This window comes from Mus caroli, unplaced genomic scaffold (assembly GCF_978045245.1).
Source record: "Mus caroli unplaced genomic scaffold, Mus_caroli_1 scaffold_16, whole genome shotgun sequence".
Lineage (NCBI taxonomy): Eukaryota > Metazoa > Chordata > Mammalia > Rodentia > Muridae > Mus > Mus caroli.
In genome coordinates, this window is record NW_028227271.1 from 100,417,626 (window position 1) to 100,436,997 (window position 19,372).

The 19,372-nt window shown below is 41.4% G+C and overlaps 1 protein-coding gene across 1 annotated transcript in view; it reads right to left on the reverse strand.

Annotated features, from left to right (window-relative positions):
* Window positions 1-4,465: 4,465 nt before the first annotated feature.
* Oxct1 (3-oxoacid CoA-transferase 1) overlaps window positions 4,466-19,372 on the reverse strand; it is a 130,558-nt gene continuing 115,651 nt past the window's right edge. Inside the window, exons 15-17 of the mRNA XM_021182934.3 lie at window positions 16,272-16,352; window positions 12,152-12,253; window positions 4,466-5,924 (exon numbers count right to left, since the gene is read on the reverse strand). Coding sequence (XP_021038593.1) covers window positions 5,883-5,924; window positions 12,152-12,253; window positions 16,272-16,352 — 225 coding nt within the window. The 3' untranslated portion in view covers window positions 4,466-5,882. The remainder of the gene's footprint in view (window positions 5,925-12,151; window positions 12,254-16,271; window positions 16,353-19,372) is intronic.

Below are 19,372 nucleotides of genomic sequence, written 5' to 3' on the forward strand. Positions count from 1 at the left end.
ATAACATGAGCAGCTACATTAAAAGGGTCCTAGCCTTAGGAAGGTTGAGAGCCACTGCTCTAAAGGATCTTGCTAACCATCTTTTAAATATTGTTGTTGTTGTTGTTGGTGGTGGTGGTGGTGGTGGTCATGGTGTGTGTTGTGGTGTGACTGCAGCAATGCATATGTAATGTCATTTAAATAGAAGTCAAAGGACAACATTTGGGAATCAATTCCAGGAAACAAACTCAGGTGGTCAGTGTTGTACCATGTGTACTTTCACCTGCAGAGGCATCTTACCAGGCCACAAATATCTCTTACAATGTTCTGGCTTTTCACACTTGGCTTACATACTTGAGTCCCAGTAATAGAGCAAACAACTTTAATGGCAATACCGGAAAATTTCAACTTATATATGTTTAAGATTTGTAGAAATGATGCCATTGAAGGGTTAAAAATAGGAGGTCAATGACATACCTAATGGGAAGACCACTATGAAAAGATGGCACAACAAACCATTGGATGGGTAAATTGATTAGTGTTTCCAAGCACTTGTTTCCATAGATATAAATAAAATGGCCAACTCCTTCTTCCTCTTAAAGTGTGTCCTAACAACATTTTTCTAGGCAGGTAGTACTGTATAGATACATGAAAGCTGCATTCATCTTCAAATTATTTTCTAATCCAGTGTAATTCATAAAGACCTTAGAGGAATAACTCCAAATTATTAATTCTCCACATTTAACATATCTGAAAATAAGATAAATCACTCAACTGATGGCATCATATAACTGAGGGCTTTCAGGTTCTCGCTGCCTTAAAGCTCTAGAGAAGAATCTGAGACAGGTATTCATGCACACCATTATGACCTTGTCCTTTTAACTACTGGTCATGAGGAAACCCTGAATTGAAAATGTGCAGACATTAAAATAGGCAATTTCCTTGGCTCATTAAACCCAGGTTGCATCCACACAGAGCATCTATCAGTGGCCCTTTGCCAGTGGGGAGGAAATACTTGGTAAATCCATCTGGGGTTGGAAAAAATTTAAAAATTCTTACTATGTACACAACACAACACTGATAAAAGAGGAAACAAAAGCATGCAGTATTTTATAACTGGTGGTACCTTACGTGCAAGAAATGTTGTAATAACATTTAAATCTTCTCATTTACCTGTGCATTGCTTAGGAAGTCTCCTCATGCATCACATCATATCTTGTCTTAGGTTCCTATGGTCCCAGCCTTCTCTCCACAAATACTTTCTCTCTTGGTGGGAGAACTGGCTCTAGCCCTCATTAGGTCAACCTCTCCGCATGACACTATAGGCCTTCTCTTGGGGTTCGTAAGAATCAGTCTGATGTAAAACTCTGGTTTTGAACACGAGGAACAGGTAGCAACCAGGAAAGATAATTTCAGAATGTTGTCAACCTGTTAGTTGTATGCTGGCATCATATGAATGTTTGATTTTTTTAACCCTTGGTTGCCTACACAAAGCCTTTCAAGCAAACTAATCTGGGTGGTTAGGCACCTTCCACAGGAATATTTTCCCAGTGGGAATATTATCAGTTTTGCCTGAAGAACTATCCAGTTTACCATGAACTAGGTTCTGCACAAGAGTGGTCTGAACAGGAGGAACAAAATTAGAATATTTGTCTCATCAGGTTTAAGGGGTGTGGACTTTTTTATATGGCTTATTCAGAGAGCAACAGCAAATCTAGTTCTGTGCAGGGAATTTAATTCGCATCTCATTAACTAACTTGGCAAAATCCAACATTAGCTCAGAAAGGCTCATTTGATTATAGAACTAGTGGACATTACTTCTCACAGACTAATCAAGTTAATTTTAATGGCAGTAATAATGTCTCCCTGGCAAGTTACTGTGAAAATCAAATAAGCTAGCTCACATATTCTGGGTGATATGTAAATTATAAAGTGTTTAAACAAATATAGGTATTTGAGTACTATTATTCCATTGTGACAACCTCCAAGTTCCATTCGATTTTTCCCCCTACATAAGAGATCTCAGTATTAACTATGTTTTCAACTGGTAGGTTAATTCAATAAATATATTCAGGGAACTATCATAGGCCAGTGATAGCCAGCCATGGAGCTGTTAAGCAGGTATATCCATTGAGAACACAATGTTTGTATGTATGCATACACACACACACACACACACACACACACACACACTGACTTTTGACAGATCTGCCTGAGAACCAGCAATAACTGCTGAACTCTTGTCCAAATTGGATATGTACAGAGCTTGGCAGCTGGAGACAGTATCTAGAGAGGGCAAAATGGAATTCTGCTTCCAGGAAAACAAAGTGGGAGATGCTACTTCCTCTTCCTAAATCAAAAATAGGGCTCTAAAGGAAACAATGTGAGCTTTGGGAGTCATTCCCTCCAGAAGCAACAAATGGAATGTCCCACTGCAAAACAGTGATCCATACACACAATGGGCTGCATTGGCATCAGGGTCCCACAGTTTGTCGGCTGAGATACATTTCTAAGATACTCTACAGAAGAGCCAGGAAACAGTTGCCCAAGGTCCTTGGCAAGAGGGCACTCCATTACAGATCATAATGGGCATGTTCTAGCTCATTTAGCCTCCACCATGAAGCATGATGGCAGGAAGCAGTCACCTGTCCAGTTATCTAGAGATCTCAGACATGCTAGGTGATTCACAAAACTATCTCCAGAAGATTCCATAGGTAGACATGTCTTACTTTTTTAAATGGAAGGGATGTCAAGTATGTCACAAAGATATACCTGCAAATATACCCATTGTTAGTATTTATGCTTAACTTGATACTTGCTATTAATATGGCCTCAAACATGCAGGCTGGGGAGATACTGAAAAGAAAGAACAGGAGCAATCCATTCCACACTAAGCTAATGTGACTTAGTGCTTTTGAAAGACTTTTTGAAGTCAAAAATATGAATTTCATCTTATGGAACCACTGTAGGAAACAATGTAATCCCCTCATTTTAAACATAGACAATCGAAAACTAAGTTTAGGAAATGAAAGGTCGTAGCCTATAAAAACAAATGAATGTTAGGGCCAAAGAAACCTACCTACCGATTTAGCCTGTGCTTACTTCCATTGGTGTATAGCATGGCTTTAGAGAGTACAACTTTAAGAGGAAAGTCTTTCACCTTCAACCTATTGGCCACCAGTAGCCCCCACACCACATGCTTGCATGTGTTCTCTGGACTCAGTGTACAGGCTGTTTTGCTCATATTATACAAATCTGTAAGAGGACAGACCCCACACAAAACTCAATGGCTCTATAAAATGAATTAAAAATACTGTGGTTGTAGGTGACAAACAATTGGGAAGACTTGGAAGCGATTTATAGATAAGATGGGGGTAAATTGGTTTAGGTATAACCAGAACCTAGGGCCCAAATACAACCAGAATATTTCCTCTACATTCTGTTCTAGCCACACAGATTTCTGGCGGGCCAGCATCTTCCTTTGTAACTAGAGCACAGCTGTGTGCGTGTGTGCATGTGTGTTTAGCAGAGGACTGGTGCCAATACCAAATCACGTTCTTCCAGCTTCATGGACAGAAGAGGAAGAAAACTCTCTTCTATCTCGATGCTTGAACATGGGAGAGATAACCTGATTGGTATATCCTATATCATGTGACAACTCCTGGAAAAAGCTAGAGTGGACAGGGGGCATCTAGTAGAGAATGGCATATCTTAGAAACCTGCACCCAATCCCAGGATTTTTGAGAGAGAGAGAGAGAAAGAGAGAGAGAGGGGGGGGGGAGAGGGAGAGAGAGAGTATAGAGGCAAGGGACACAGGAGAGACTACAAGAAGACCTTTAAAACAGCAATAAAACTCAACATGCCACTGGAATATTAATTTTAAAAAGCATACATAAAGAAAAAGTCATACAAAATTAACATATGGAGGCTTGATAATCAATTTTCAGAGGTATGGGTCTCAGTGATGGGGAGAAAGGTACAGCAGAATTCAATTAGGTAATGTTTCTTTCACTTTCTAGAAAAAGAAATATATCTATTAGGCAAGGTTAAAAGGCAAAGCTAATGCCAGGCATTGTGGTGCCTTTGATGCCGGAACTCAGGAAGCAGAAGCATGTGGACCTCTGTGAGTTCAAAGCCAGTCTGTCTGTAGAATGGATTCCTTGACAGCTAGGACTACTCAGAGAGACCCTGTCTCCACACTCCCTCCCCACAAAAGAAAGAGATGGTAACACTGTGGTTAGAAGTAGAAGCCTGCTGACCTAATGACCAATGGTTGTTAGAATCAACCTTTGAGGTGTTTCTCACGCACCATTCCCAAATAAGAGGACACACACATTTGTCTCCGTCAACCTGCAATTTTTATTGTGTCATTTAACACATTTTTTAAAAAATATCATGGCACTCTTAGAAAGTTGTCTATTCAGGCTTTGAAGTTTAAGACATTCTTAGAAGCCCCTTGCCTTAAAGTAACAGACCGGAATGATAAGCAGGTGCACCTGAAGACATATCAATATCAACAAGACGATTTCTCACATGTGTACTCTAACATAAGTACCCTCCTGGGCCTTGTACCATCTAAGATGGGTTCTTCTTACCAACACTGGCAGAGGATGCTTTCAGCCACATGGCCATCCAGTAAAGCAGTCCTACCTAGAGGGTGTACTATGGAGGAAGAGCTTATCTCCCCTTCACACTATGTGCAAGTTAACTGTGGTTATTCTTGAGGAGTGAGTTCCAGTGCCAACCATCACCCAAGACGTGTATAAATTCCTCTAATGAGTGCCAGAAAGACGATACATTTCACTGTGCAGACACCAGCTGTCCAGTCTGGCTTCAGGGTGCCTAGGTTTTCAGACATCTGGTACCAAGGCAAGGGAGCTTCTGGAGCAATGCCCCCTGGCAACTGTCTGCATTGTGGCTACTTCTGAGGAAGCATCCCTGATGAATGCAAGCTACTGCGTCCACTCTGCCACACAAACCCTGCTAGCCACTCAGATCTGAGCCTTTCCCATCATTTCCCCAGCACAGATAAGGCTAGAGCAGTAGCCCTTTGTGAAGAGAACTAACCTATGCAGAATACCACTGTAGTGTAAAAAAGTCATTCAGTGTTTACAATCTTTGCTGAGCAGAATGGAGAGGCTAAAGGGGAGATATCCTGGAAGATCATCTCTTTAAATACTGCTGTCACTATGATTCAGGACTCATGATCAATTGCCCATGGTTCTTTTTTTGCTCAAGAGATGTTGTATAAGTAAACATTGGTGCTCAATACAGAAAAACAGTCTCCAGAATACAAAGGTATAGCACACCATAGGTAGACGGTTGGTTGTCTTTAAAGGCAACATCTAGTGGTATGTCAGCACCAGCAGAGTATATGCCTTGTCCTTTCTTCTACTTACTTTTCACCGGGACATTCCTGTTCGCCTTTTCAAGTATCTATTTAGCTATAAGAAGTGTGGAGGGAAGGAGGACTTTCTAAGAAAGCAAGCATAACTGGCATCTCTCAAAAAAGAGGAAGGTAAAAGATACATAGTCATCAAAAAGTACTCTACCAAATCACAAATGCACATGAAAATTCACCTTCAGGGCTAAGTCGAGGTTTAATATATATAGCATAAAAATGAGCATATATCCACTGTGAGCAACAATGATAAAGACAACCTTCTTAGCACTCATGAAGCAAGACCACAATGAAATGTTTTCCTTTTTTTTTTTCCCATGGAACTGATATATCACAATGGAGAGAACAATGTCTATGGCTGCACAAATCCAGAAATACTAGAAGAAAACTAGCCGAAACTTCTTGTTAAATGATAACTGTTGACTACTGGCATCCTTCCGTTTAAATCCTATGTGTTGAAAATGCAATCTTGGCAGCCTGGGACAAATGTCCAGTGGATGCTTCAGGTTGAAATCTGCTGCATTGGCATTAGGTTTGGTGAAACCTGATGGGAGAAAAATGAAAACAAAATAATTATAAAGTTTACTCTACCATAGAATGTTCAAGTACTGCTTCAATTTATTTTTAATAATTTCATTTTAAATTAAGAAATAAAAACTAAAAGATATGTTAAATTTCAAAAGGAATCCACAGATACAGCGTAAGGAATCCTATTTTAGATTACCTAATTGTACATCAGGGAAGAAATAAGTAAATAATCAATTTAACTTAATATACACTGCAAAAGACACTTCAGAGATCATGGACTTGAAGCAGTAGAAAATTACTCCCCGCTCCCTACTTTGGCCCTCCAAGCACACAAGGACTAATGCAAGGATAGACAAATTGAAAGGTTCAGGGCAGGTTAAACCAGTCAACATTCCTTCATGGTTATGAGAGGGACTCATGAAACTTCACATCTAGCTGAAAAGAGCTACTGGCAATTGATGGCTGCTAGTGGGGAAGGAGGCGTGTCTCTTTGGGAGTGTGACCCTCGGTGAGTAGCCCAGGCTCTGGTGGATGACCCCCACCCATGTGGGAGCAGGACAGCAGTAATTTGAATCAGTAGGTTATACACGAGGCGGTGGGGAAAGGAACAGGGGTGGGGATCAGAGTAAAGTGAGGTCTAGGAAAGAGAAAGAGAAATTGGTTGGGGGAGTTGGGGGGCATCTTTGGGACTGGAAACCTGGGAAGGGGTAGGCTCCCCAGAGTCTATGGGGGTGATTCTAGCTGAAACTGGAGGATATGCATATGGTGACAAAAGTGGTCACCTCCTGTAGCCAGGTGGGTCTCTCAGTGGAGGGAGGGAGACACCAACCTACCCACAAACCCTTCGATCCAAAATCTGTCCTGACTACAAGATGTGCAGAGATAAAGATGGAACAGAGATTGAGGGGATGGCCAGCAAATGACTGGCCTAACTTGAGACTCATCACATGGGAGAGAACCAACCCCGACACTGTTAATGATATTTTGCTATGCTTGTAGACAGCTTTGCTTGTAAGCCTAGCAAACTGTCCTCTGAGAAGTTTCATCCAGCAGCTGATGAAAGAAGATGAAGAGACCCGCAGCCAAACACTATGTGGAGCTCGGGTAGTCTTGTGAGAGTGGGAGACAGAGCTGAGGGAGCTGGAAGGGTCAAGTACACCACAAGAAGACCTACAGAGTCAAGCAACCATGGACCCATGGGGACTCACAGAGACTGAACAGTCAACCAAAGAGCATTTGTGAGCTGTACATCAGCCCTCTCTATATATGTAGCAGATATAAAGTAAGGCCTTTATCTCTTTTGTATCCCCTTCCCCTATCTGGGCTACCCTGTCTGGCCTCAGTGGAAAGGGATGTGTTCAGGCAGGTTGGTAACCATGAGGGGCTTGCCCATCTCTGAGGAGAAGAGGAGGGGGTAATGGTGGTAGGAGAATTGTGAGGGTAGTACTGGGAGGAGGGGGGCTATGATCAGGATGTGAAGTGGATAACTAGCTAACTAAATATTTAAACAAAAGGAAAAAGAGAAAAGGTTATGATCATAGTAGGGAGACTTGTAAAGGAAGTCTGAGCTATGGGGATAAAGGTAGATTATGATGAAGGTACATTGGTAACTCATAAAGTTGTCAAAGAATAAATACAAAGTATTCTTTAAATAAAATCTGAGATTTTCATCTGCTTGTCAAAGCTTGAGTATATGGATATACATCATTTGGTTCTTTGAAAATTAATCATTTGATAAATCTAGGAAGAGTCTTCTTTCAAAATATAAGCACAAGGGGAGAAAAGCAAACAGGATTCCTTAGTTAAATATTGGGTCACAGTTGCACAAAAATAAGTCCCCCCACACACACACACACACAAACAAGTCATGTATACAAAAGGGGGGAGTAATGCCCAGGATATATAGGATGATTTATAAGATGGCAAAGAATAACTTGATTAAAAAAGTAGTCAGTTGAACAGATAATTCTTCAAAGAAGATCCTCTGATGGCCAATATATAAATGGTTCTATAAGTCACTTGTAAGAGAAATGCAAATGAAAGTCCTGAAAATTGGCAGTAAGACTATGAGTGGTTCAATCATTGTGGAAAACAGTGTGGAAGCACCTCACAAACTAAAACAGAAGTGAATATGTGACCCACAATCTTACATCTCCAGAAAATTTTCAGAATAGGATCTCAAAAGAAATACTGTATACCAGTATCCATAACAGCAATATTCACAATAAGGGAGAGGTAGAGGAGACCCAAATATCCAGGAAAAGATGAACGCTACAATGCCCTAAAGAAACTGAAGATGGTACAGAAAATGGAAGGCTATCTCATACCCATGGCTTGGAAGAACAAAAAGGGTGAAAGTGTACACATTATCTATGTGATCTACAGATCCAGTGAAGTATGAGTGTTCTGCACATCCACCATATGTGTGCCTCAGACTTGTGGTGGCCAGAAGGGAGTGATGGATAGATAGCCTGGAACTGGACAGCTGTGGGCCACCATTTATGTGAGTGCTAAGACTGAAGTCAGGTCATTTTCAAGAGCTGCAAGTGTTCTTAAGCACTGAGCCATCCCTCTAGATGCCAAGTTCTTATTCAAAGTACCAGTCACTTTCTTCACAGAATCAGAAGAAACAACATTATAATTTAAATGGAACCACAGAAAAACCTTGAATACTCAAGGCTGTTTTGAGTCTTTGGGACACAGTAGGAAAACATCACACTGTTGGAATTTAAAATACACTGCAAAATCTGCTGTATTAAAATTTTAAATATACTGCTACTGAAAGAGTGTGATGTTCTTATGAAAACAGACACAGCCCAGTGGAAAAGAACAAAGACTCTAAAACTAATCCAGTCATGGAAAGTGACATGGTTTGACAAAGGCACTAACCATACTGAAAGCATTGAACATAAGGGAAGGCCAGGCTTCTCCTCTGCACTTGTCCAGGTGAGACCTGGACATCCATATGCAAAACCAAAACAGACACCACCAAACCCTGGCCTCTCCCCATGGAGCCCCTGTCTGTCTGTCGCTCACCAACTACAAACTACATTCAACTTGGATTAAAGACATAAATACAAGACTCTCAAACTATGAAACTACCAGAAGAAAATAAGACAAACACTTCAGGACTTTAGAATCGGCAAGGAATTTTTTCCCCCTAAGGAAAGCCACCAAGTTGGCAATGGTGGTACACGCCTTTAATCCCAGCACACAGGAGGTACAGGTAGGCACATCTCTGAGTTTGAGGCCAGCCTAGTCTACAGAGTGAGTTCCAGGACAGCCAGGGCTGCTCCATGGAAAAATCTTGTCAAGAAGGAAGGAAGGAAGGAAGGAAGGAAGGAAGGAAGGAAGGAAGGAAGGAAGGAAGGAAGGAAGGAAGGAAGGAAAGAAGGAAGGAAAGAAGGAAGGAAGGAAGGAAAGAAGGGAGGAAGGGAGGAAGGCAGCCAAGTCACCAAAAGCAATGGAGAAAAAAAGCAAAAGTAAGCAAATGAGATTCTATCAACTAAACTGCTTCTCCAGAGCAGATCGAACAAGCCACAGTCAAGAATGAAAAAACCGAGTGCAGAGGAGCAAGGCACATGTAGGATGTTCTGAGGGTCTAACAATAAATACACATATGACAAAAGAGTTAATATCCAGAATGTATCTATGGAATTCAAACAATTCAACAGCAAAAGCATCCCTTAAATAATCCAAGTAAAAGTGGGCAACATGGCTGGGTATGGCACCACTTCTTTAATCCTAGCACTCAGGAAGCAGAGGCAGGTGGATTGATGAGTTCAAGGCCAGTCTAGTCTACAGAGCATGTTTCAGTACAGCCAGGGCTACACAGAGAAACCCTGTCTCAAAGCAAGCGAGCAAGCAAACAAGTGGGCAGTATATCTAAACAAGACATGCAAGGGAGACATACAAAAGACCAAATGAAAAATTGGTTTATGAAAATTCACAACATCCTTAATCATTAAAGGAATGAAAATCATAGCCACAATGAAATTCTGGCCTAATCTAGTTCAATTAGCTATTGTCAGAAAGACAAAGCTAACTGCTCTTGTTCTCTCTGCCAAGACCTGTGTCAATGCACAAAGGAAGAAGTGTTGGCATGGATCTAACAGGGGACACTTGGTAGGAACAGAATGGGAAAGCCACTGTGAACCTCGTTGGAAGTTTCCCTCAAAACTTAAAAAAAGAATCACCATATGAGCCAGCAACCTCAGTACAAAGGAGATCAGATCGTCATGCCAACAATACAACCACATTCCCAACTCATAAGAACTAAGAAATAGAAAGAACCTGAATGCCCACCACCTAATGAATGGATACAGAAAACAATGTTCATGCACAATGGAATATTATCTACTAACTAAAAAAAACCAAACAAACAGGAATTCTTGGATTTTGTGGCAACACATACGAAAGTGGAAGTCAATGCTTTAGATGAAATATGCGAGCAGGCTCATTAAAATGAGCGCTGCATGATCTCACTTGCATGGAGAGGAGAAAGAGTATGACATCATAGAAAGGGTGAGTGTAATCCTGGTTCCCCAAGGCTGGGAGCAGGAAGGAGAGAGGGATGAGCTGACTGATCAGTGAGCACTGAGTTATGAGTGAGGATGTGTATTTGCTGCTCCGCAGTGGTGACGGTCTATGTTTATAACAGCGGTGTGTTCTATACCCTAACACTGGGGGAGAGCATTTCAAATGACGGCCTATGTTTATAACAGCGGGGTGTTCTATACCCTAACACTGGGGGAGAGCATTTCAAATGTTCCTATCACAGATGCTTTACTACACAGGAATGTTTACCTTAACTTGAACACAATGCGTATCATATACATATGAAAACATCAAAGTATGCCTCTTAAATAAACAAAATTTCATATCCGCTTAATAATGATAAACAGAGGGGATGGTACTGGGATATCAGAAGGACCGACATTTTCAAGTCTATGCAGATATGAAAAATAGCTCCTCTTCCCCCATGTGTGTATAACAAAAGCAGCAAGATTTTCTGCATTATCCACATGAATAACAAGTAGCTAGATAATAAGGGTCTTATGCTGTATATTCTTTTGCAGCAGAAACCAAAATTTCTGCAGATCTCTGAAGGTGTTACCTGTCAGAGGTTTCCTAGTCTACACAGGAAAAACCAAACAAAACAAAACAAAAGACCTGATTAAGAGCTGTTTGCTTGTTTCACTGGAGTAAGAAATCCTAAAGAGGTCAACTATAAATAAATTCCCTTTCTTCCCCCCTGAGATTATGAGAAAGCTAATTAAAAATGCGCTTTTCAAACAAGGTATTACTGGGAGACTGCCTTTTTTTCCAAAGGGAAATTCAGAAAAGGTTAATAAACAAAAGGCCTTGGAACTGTACCAAGAAGTGGTTACTATGTACATAATGAATTATACAACAAAGTTGTTTCAGAGAAGTCCTTATGCCTTTGTAGGTACAGGCCAAACCTGCGTGCTCAGGAAGTTAAGTGTGAAATCTATGGACGGCACATCAAACACTTTTTGTTAAATGAGTTTCTCTAATTTCTTCTCGGTGTGTTTCATTGTAATTAGTAAATGGGTTCTGTCCTTCACTATTTCAGACTAAAGGACTATATATAGTCCTTTGGTTAACCTTAGGTTAATTGCATCTATCTGTCAACTCTAACAGAAGGTGACTAGTGACTTATAATAAACACTTTTACACACACATACAATAAATAAACACACTTTTAAAGCAGACATAAATAAGTGTAATTATGGAAATTTTAGTAGAAACTCTCCCTGTATGTTCACTGGATTTCCAAGTCTGAGTTTTCTGTGCACTATTATTTACCTGCAGGTAGGATGCAACTAGCTTGCTCTTGTTACATTGCAGTATCTCTAATGCGTGGAATGAAAACCACAGAAGTGAGTCAAGGAGAGAGTAACTGTGAGAGAAGTGTAAGAACAAGGGAGCATCCCTTCCCCACACTGGCTAACATCTGACAAAGAACAGAGACCTTCCAGGACTTCACATGAAGCAGATGAGCAGGGGCTTGTCCTCTGTCCCCTCCTGCTTCTTGGTGTGTCCTCATGTTCCTGTTACATTCCTGACAGCTCTGGCCTGAGTCACATACAGCTTCCTCTTCTCCTCCTGCTCAAATCAGCTCCTTAAATGCAGGGAAATGAGTGGCTGATGCCCTACAACCATTTGTCCACCCAGCCTGTGGTTCCAGGGGCTGCTGGTTCTGCTCACAGAAACACTTACTGCAAAGTCACAGCCTGTGCTCTTCTTGATGTCATCAACAGTCAGGCCTTCCCAGAGCTCGATCAGTGTCAACCCGTTTTTCTTGTCCACGTCAAACACACCCTGTAGGTAAGTCAAGAAAATGACAACCATTTCCATCATGAAAAAATATCACATGGAATAGCTAGGTCTCTGACTTCCTAGAACAGAGATAAGATCCAGAGACAGAAAACCAGGAATGAAAAAAAAGTCCACTATAACTGTTATAAACCATATCAAGTCCTCATCAGTCATTATTCTTGGCTACAATTGGCATCTTCAAGCACTGTACTGCACTTTTTTAAGCTGTCTTGCATTTGTGAAGTCACTGGGTGAAACAATCTGAAGAGGCAATCAATGATCGGAAGAGGGACAGGAATGAACAAAGTGGGAGTGAGGCAGGAGGATAGTTGGGAAGAGAAAGGATAGGGATGATGGGGAGAGGATGCTGGGTGAACGACTGTAGGAAACAACAGAAGACGCTGTAGTACCCAAGAGTACTTATGAAATGAGAGCCCAGCCAACTCACCTAAGTAGCTCTTAAAGTGCTCCCTGGTAAAGCTCTCTAACTTTGAAATTCCCATGAAAACAGGTGGGTCCCAAGAGGAGGGCATGAAAATCCACATCCACACTTTTGGTGAGCTAATCAAATAGCAGTGCTGGTGCCTAAGACAGACAGGAATGCCAACCCTAGCCTGAACAACCCACCCAGCACCATGGCCACATCACCAATTTCTGATGATTTTGCCATAGTAGTAGAAGTCTACAGAGCATCCAGAATAGCTTTATCCTTCATAATTCTTCAGAAGTCTTCTCTGATATTTGCTGGGATTAGTTCTGGAACATGGGGTCCCTTGTCTTGGGGAAGACTATCTTGTTGATAAGCTGTAACTGAGACCCAGCTGCTTCTATGGGGCTTCAAACCCTGTTCTACGGGTCTCTGTGAAGCTCTCATAGGGAGTCTCCTTTCTCAGGCTTAAAGGCTATATCTCTCATGTTTTCTACAGTGGATACAACTTAAATTTAACTATTTTTTTTGTAGCCTTCAATCTTTATTTTCAACTACCTTTGAAGTCAAACCCTAACCCGTCATGTTTAAATACACCATTAGTGAGAAGGCACCATACAGAGGAAAGAGCACTGGCATTTGAGCTGGCCTGTCATACAGCTCTGCTGCACAACAGCTAAGCAACCCGGGGACCCTGTGGTTAGAGAGCACAGGAACCCTTCCCTGGGGCTTAGCACAGGAAACACATAGGATGATAACACATTCTCTGGACCATACCTGGGACAGGATGCTGTTATTACTTAGCAGACTGACTAAGCCAATCAGCTGTCACCAGTCTTTTACTTCCAGAAGAAGTATCACAGGATGCAAAACCTTCATCATTTTTTTCCAGCAGAAATGTTTGTTCAGTGAGTGGGAAATGCTGATTTTGGGATTTTTGGTCTATAGATTCTCTTAGTTGCCTTTATTCTGGTACAAAACTTTTTAAATGGGTATTTTTCTTTTGTAGAAAGTCTGTCTAGAGCACCATTCAAACAATCTGCTGCTTTTTCATGTATTATAAACAACTATAGATTTATAAAAATAGAGAAAAAGGACACTCTCCCCTGGATCGAGATGTAGACATGATAATTGTGGTATCATTAATATGGAGCTTCAGGAATCAGGGAGGTAAGACTGCAAAATGGCTAAATGATTTTAAAAAACAAACAAACAGCTCTTTTACTACCATTATAACCAGGCTCTAATTAACTCTCAGATTATACAGAAGGTCAACCATCGATAGATTCCTGAAAGATGGAAACCTGAAACATTTAGAAAGAGTTTCGTTTAGTAGTCTAAGGGACAACAAAAATTTGATACAAACAGAGAGTAAAAACCTAAAGGCCAAACTGCTAATCAAAAATGATACTGAAACTACCTTGTCTAACAGGTAAGTTAATTACTTTATTACTACCATAACTGCTACATTATGAATTGGAGGGTTAATTTCAGCCAGGTGCTGATAGGGAAGCCATCTATTATAACCTGATCCATGTGACAGGAAACAACTACAATTGCTTTCAAAGGGCAACCTAATGGAATTCTCCTTGGAGTGGATTATAGAATCATGCATCTTATGCATCCTCACCCTCTCATCCAGCATCCTCTACACAGCACCTGCCCTGCTAGACTCAGGAAGGTAAACAAGAGAGGGTAGGCCAAGCAAGGGCAGGCCAAACGAGGGTAGGCAAGGGCAGGGCAACATGGAGAGGGCCTGACTCAAGGGGTGAAAGAAAGCTCAGATTTGGAAAGAATATTGCTAGAAAACCCCTGATGAAGGCTACCACCATATTGAAATCAGGATAGAGAATAGCTGTCTTAACTGCAAAGCAAAGGATTGTCTCAATAGGTCCTGTACATAGCTTAGAGGAGACTCAAGAAATAACAATGGCTGATACACTTGCTCTTCTGCCATTGGGTAATTATGCACATTTATGGAATCCATACAAACACTCTCAGGAATGCAAGACCAGATGGAAACTTCCTTGAAAATGCAGCTTCTGGGAAGTGTTTTATACTTAGCCTATTGCAGAGTGTGCTTTAGGGTGTTCACATCCTGTAAAAAAAGCTAGTAAGCCAGATACTGTGAGACACTGCCATACAGCTCTGGTCAAAAGAAGAGAGACATTACTGAGGAGTGGGGGAAATCCAGACAAGCAATTCTGTCCTGTGTCTTCAAGAAAACCACCTTCCCAGATGACTTATGAGAATCATGACGTTCCCACATGGTACGTTTAAATCTGAGAAAGGAAACTGGCTGTGGAGGACAGCAGGCCCAAATATTCCTCTGATATGAGCAACTTTATACTGTATAATAGGCCAAAATTGTCCATTTAGGAATCAAAATACAGAGGCATGGAAGGGGCAGATGTGTTCTGGAGTCCACTTCATAAGAAGGTGAGGCTCTGCCAGAATCTGACCACAGATACGGATACTTGCAGCCTACAATTGGACTGAGCACAGGGACCCCAACAGAGCAAGAACTGGAGGAGCTGAACAGGTTTGCAACCCCATAGGAAGAACAATATCAGCCAGCCAGACCCTCCAGAGTTCTCAGGGACTAAAATACCAACCAAAGAAGAGCCATGGCTCCAGCTATATATGTAGCAGAGGATAGCCTTATCTGGCATCAATGGGAGGGTAGGTCCTTGGTCCTTTGATGGCTCAATGCCCCAGTGTAGGGGAAGGGGAGGGCAGGGAAGGCAGAAGTGGGTGAATTTGTGGGGGAGCAACCTCATAGGGGCAGGGGGGATGGGGTTGGGGGTTTCCCGAGGGGAGACCTGGAAAGAGGATAACATTTGAAATGAAGTATCCACACGTTGGTCTTCCTTCTTCTTGATTTTCTTGTGTTTTGCAAATTGTATCTTGGGAATTCTAAGTTTCTGGGCTAATATCCACTTATCAGTGAGTGCCTCACAGTCATCTATAGGATGGAACACAGGGCCCCCAATGGAGAAGCTAGAGAAAGTACCCAAGGAGCTGAAGGGGTCTGCAACCCTATAGGTGGAACAACAATATGAACTAACCAGTAACCCCCAGAGCTCGTGTCTCTAGCTGCATATGTATCAGAAGATGGCCTAGTCAGCCATCATTGGAAAGAGAGGCCCATTGGTCTTGCAAACTTTATATGCCTCAGTACGGGGATTGCCAGGGCCAAGAAGTGGGAGTGTGTGGGTAGGGGAGCAGGGCGGGGAGGGGGGGCGGCATAGGGAACTTTCAGGATAGCATTTGAAATGCAAATAAAGAAAATATCTAATAAAAAAAATCCAAATGTAAGCATTAACATACATCTTTTCTGGTTAATGCACACTGCGAAAGCTATCCAGGATTAGAGTTCCAGTGTGTGTGTGATTCCAGAGAACTGCGCATGAACAAGTCTACAGTTAGAAACAGTAATATTCCCATTCCCTCCATCCACAGACCAATGTAATCTCATGACTACTGATGTGATATAACTTCAGATGGTGATTTTAAAAAGTCTCAAATGTGTCTCCAAATAAAACAAGAGGGACGATGGTAAATGTGCACAGAGGCAAGAAGAGCGGACTTTACCTTTTCTGTAATGATGCGGTTGACACACTGTTTGCCTGTCAGTGGTAATGTACATTTCTCCATGATTTTATGAGCATTTCCCTGTTTGAAAGGACAATGAGAAAACGTTAACAACATTATTTAGAAAATAATTCCTGCTTAGAACTGGTGTGACTGTAGGAAAACCAGGAGCTAGTAGAGACATCAACTTTTAAGAAGCAGCTGTTTCCAAAATTTTGTCAAGCCCTCCTCCCTCTTTAGGTAGCTATCACCCCTGGAATAACTTGGAGAGGACTGCTACAAGTTACCAAATACTTAAGAGGCTTACCAGGGAAACATTGTTCTACCTGTATGTACCCTCCAGCCTCAATTTCTGAACCACATGACGGGCAGTTCCAAGTACAACATCCCCTCATTATTCTCCTCCACAGAATGGTCCTTTAAAAAAAAGATCTGTCGTTGTTTGCCAAGAGTAGGAAGGACACAAAAAACAAGCATGTGACCCAACCTTCCTCTTCTAAAACAGGGCTAATTCTATTCATTAAGAAATATAATAATAACAACAGATGCACAGAAAACAGCAAGGCCTTGCTTCCTTTAACTGGAAAACATGTCAATTTTGTATTTTTATGTATTTTTCTCCTACATTTAAAGCATTATATTTAGCATGCTATTTATTCCTCAATGTCAAATTTAGACATCCACTTGTGATATGTGAACACCTAATTTTCTTACAGGTCCCACTTGTAGCCCCAAAGTCCCCATGATGCTTTTCAGGCCTCCCAGGGAGGGCTGTCACGATTTGTTGTTAATTTCAAGCATCTGAATTGATTCTATTCTTACCTAGTGATCATGGAAAGCAGACCCCTGCAGAGCCAAGTGACCCCACAGGCTGTGCTCACTTTCTCTGGGGCTATTGCCCACCCCCCCCCACCAATTGTTTGGGCTTAAGTTTGCTCATTAATAAAACACATGACCTGGCTTAAATGAACCTTTTCTTTTCCAGGTTTCTTTTAGCCACAGTTCCTTTTCTTCCAACAGAAAACCGACGAGGAATTATGAGCAGAAGCCAGGTTTTACCCATTAACCCCTTCCTGAGCTCCATGCTGACCCCAGCGTAGAAGTGGCTTCTTAGTGCTTCCATGGAGCCCAGCAGGAAGCCCAGCTGTAAGCTCCATCAGCTCTGACCTCTTCCAGTTATGATTAAACTCCTGCTTAACTTCAGAGCACTAAGCTGGTAAATGAACATTTCCTTTGAGCTGTAGACTGGCCTAGTGCACTGTGGGTCTTGTCTTAAAAACAGTCAAATACTTCTGCTTTCTTGTGGATCTAAACATACCAAATACAACAGATGTTGCCACCATCATTTGGCTGTTTTGCCTGCTTAAGCATCCACCTATGAGTTAGTTTAGATCTCTCCCCCGACTGGTGTCAAACCACGTACACGGTCAGAGGCAATGCATTTCTGATAACTCAATCTAATTATGATTTTGCTCCATATAGTAACTTGTCAACTATGCAGTGTACTTAGAGTTAAGAAGACTATGGTATGTGTAAGTCAGTGCAAGTCATAAAGGTATTCTAAACTTTCTGAATGGATGCATGGACAGATATATGAATAAATGAGTGAATGAATGAATGAATGGGAATAGAAATAAAATGGAAGACTATTATAAGTCTTGGATGGGCTTTTTTTAAAAAGACAAACTATTACCTTAACTTACCCAAACTAGTGTTGACTACATGTCAAGTAGCTAGATATTACATCTTCAAAAACAAGTTGTTTCTAGATCTATAAGGAAAGTGGCAGATATAAAATTAAAAATCTCCTCTCCTCTTTTTGTCTACTGTCACCCACCTTGTGAGATTTCAAATTCTTTATGTCACGGAAGCTAAATTTAACAGCAGAAATTAATGATGAACATTGAGTTTCTATAGCTGTCAGGTTCTCTTACATTTAATATACCTCAAATAAGACGTGCCACAGTGCATTCCAAGTCCGACTTCTAATGGAGTGAACAGTCTGCAGGCCTCCAAGAAACACTTCCCACAGGAAGCTCTTGCTTTGCTCTCATTACTTGAAGAAGAGGCGCATTGAGTGTGAAGGCAGCCATGTGGATTTTAATGAACAAGCAATCCCGTTTTAGGAGGAATGATGACTGTCACCAGGACAATAGTAATGGGGCCCTACCAACACAGACCTTTTATAAACCACTTTCTGCATAAATAATATAGCATAGGTAGGAATGGTGTAGATGTCTCACCAAGGAATTTTTATACAAAACCTGGTCCTGCTCATACTTACTATCTGTGCAAGACCAGTGTGTTCATACTTTTCTTGCCTGTCTCACTTTACAGTATTAGATTTAAATTAAATGCAGCATCCAACCCTTTTATGAACTGTTAGCTGCTGTTGTTTATACAACCTATAATTAAAATTCATGTATCCTACTGTCTTAGTCAGGGTTTGTATTCCTGCACAAAACATCATGACCAAGAAGCAAGTTGGGGAGGAAAGGGTTTATTCAGCTTACACTTCCACATTGCTGTTCATCATCAAAGGAAGTCAGGACAGGAACTCACACAGGGCAGGAACCTGGAGGCAGGAGCTGATGCAGAGATCATGGAGGGGTACTGCCTACTGAAGTGTTTCTCCTGGCTTGCTCAGCTTGCTTTCTAATAGAACCCAGGACTACCGGCCCATGGATGGCACCACCCACAATGAGTCCTCCCACCCTAGGTTACTAGTTGAGAAAATGCCTTACAGCTGGATCTCATGGAAACATTTCCTCAAGGGAGGCTCATTTCTTTGTGATAACTCCAGCTTGTGTCAAGATGACACACAAAACCAGCTACTATACCTACCAAGAAATTCTTTATGAGCTTCTAAGTCCCTTCATGAAGTCTGACATAGAAATAAGCAAGGAATGGGCTAAATTAATTTCCTCAGAACCACAGAACACGGTACATATTTGGAGACACATCAGAAGGTTCAGCACACCTAGAAACCAGTGCTTGCTTGGTATATTTGTACAGTTAGAGCAATACACTAGATGATTCCATTCACATTTAGCTCCAAGACAGAGCAGAGATCAAGGAGAGATGGAAAATAACATGCACAC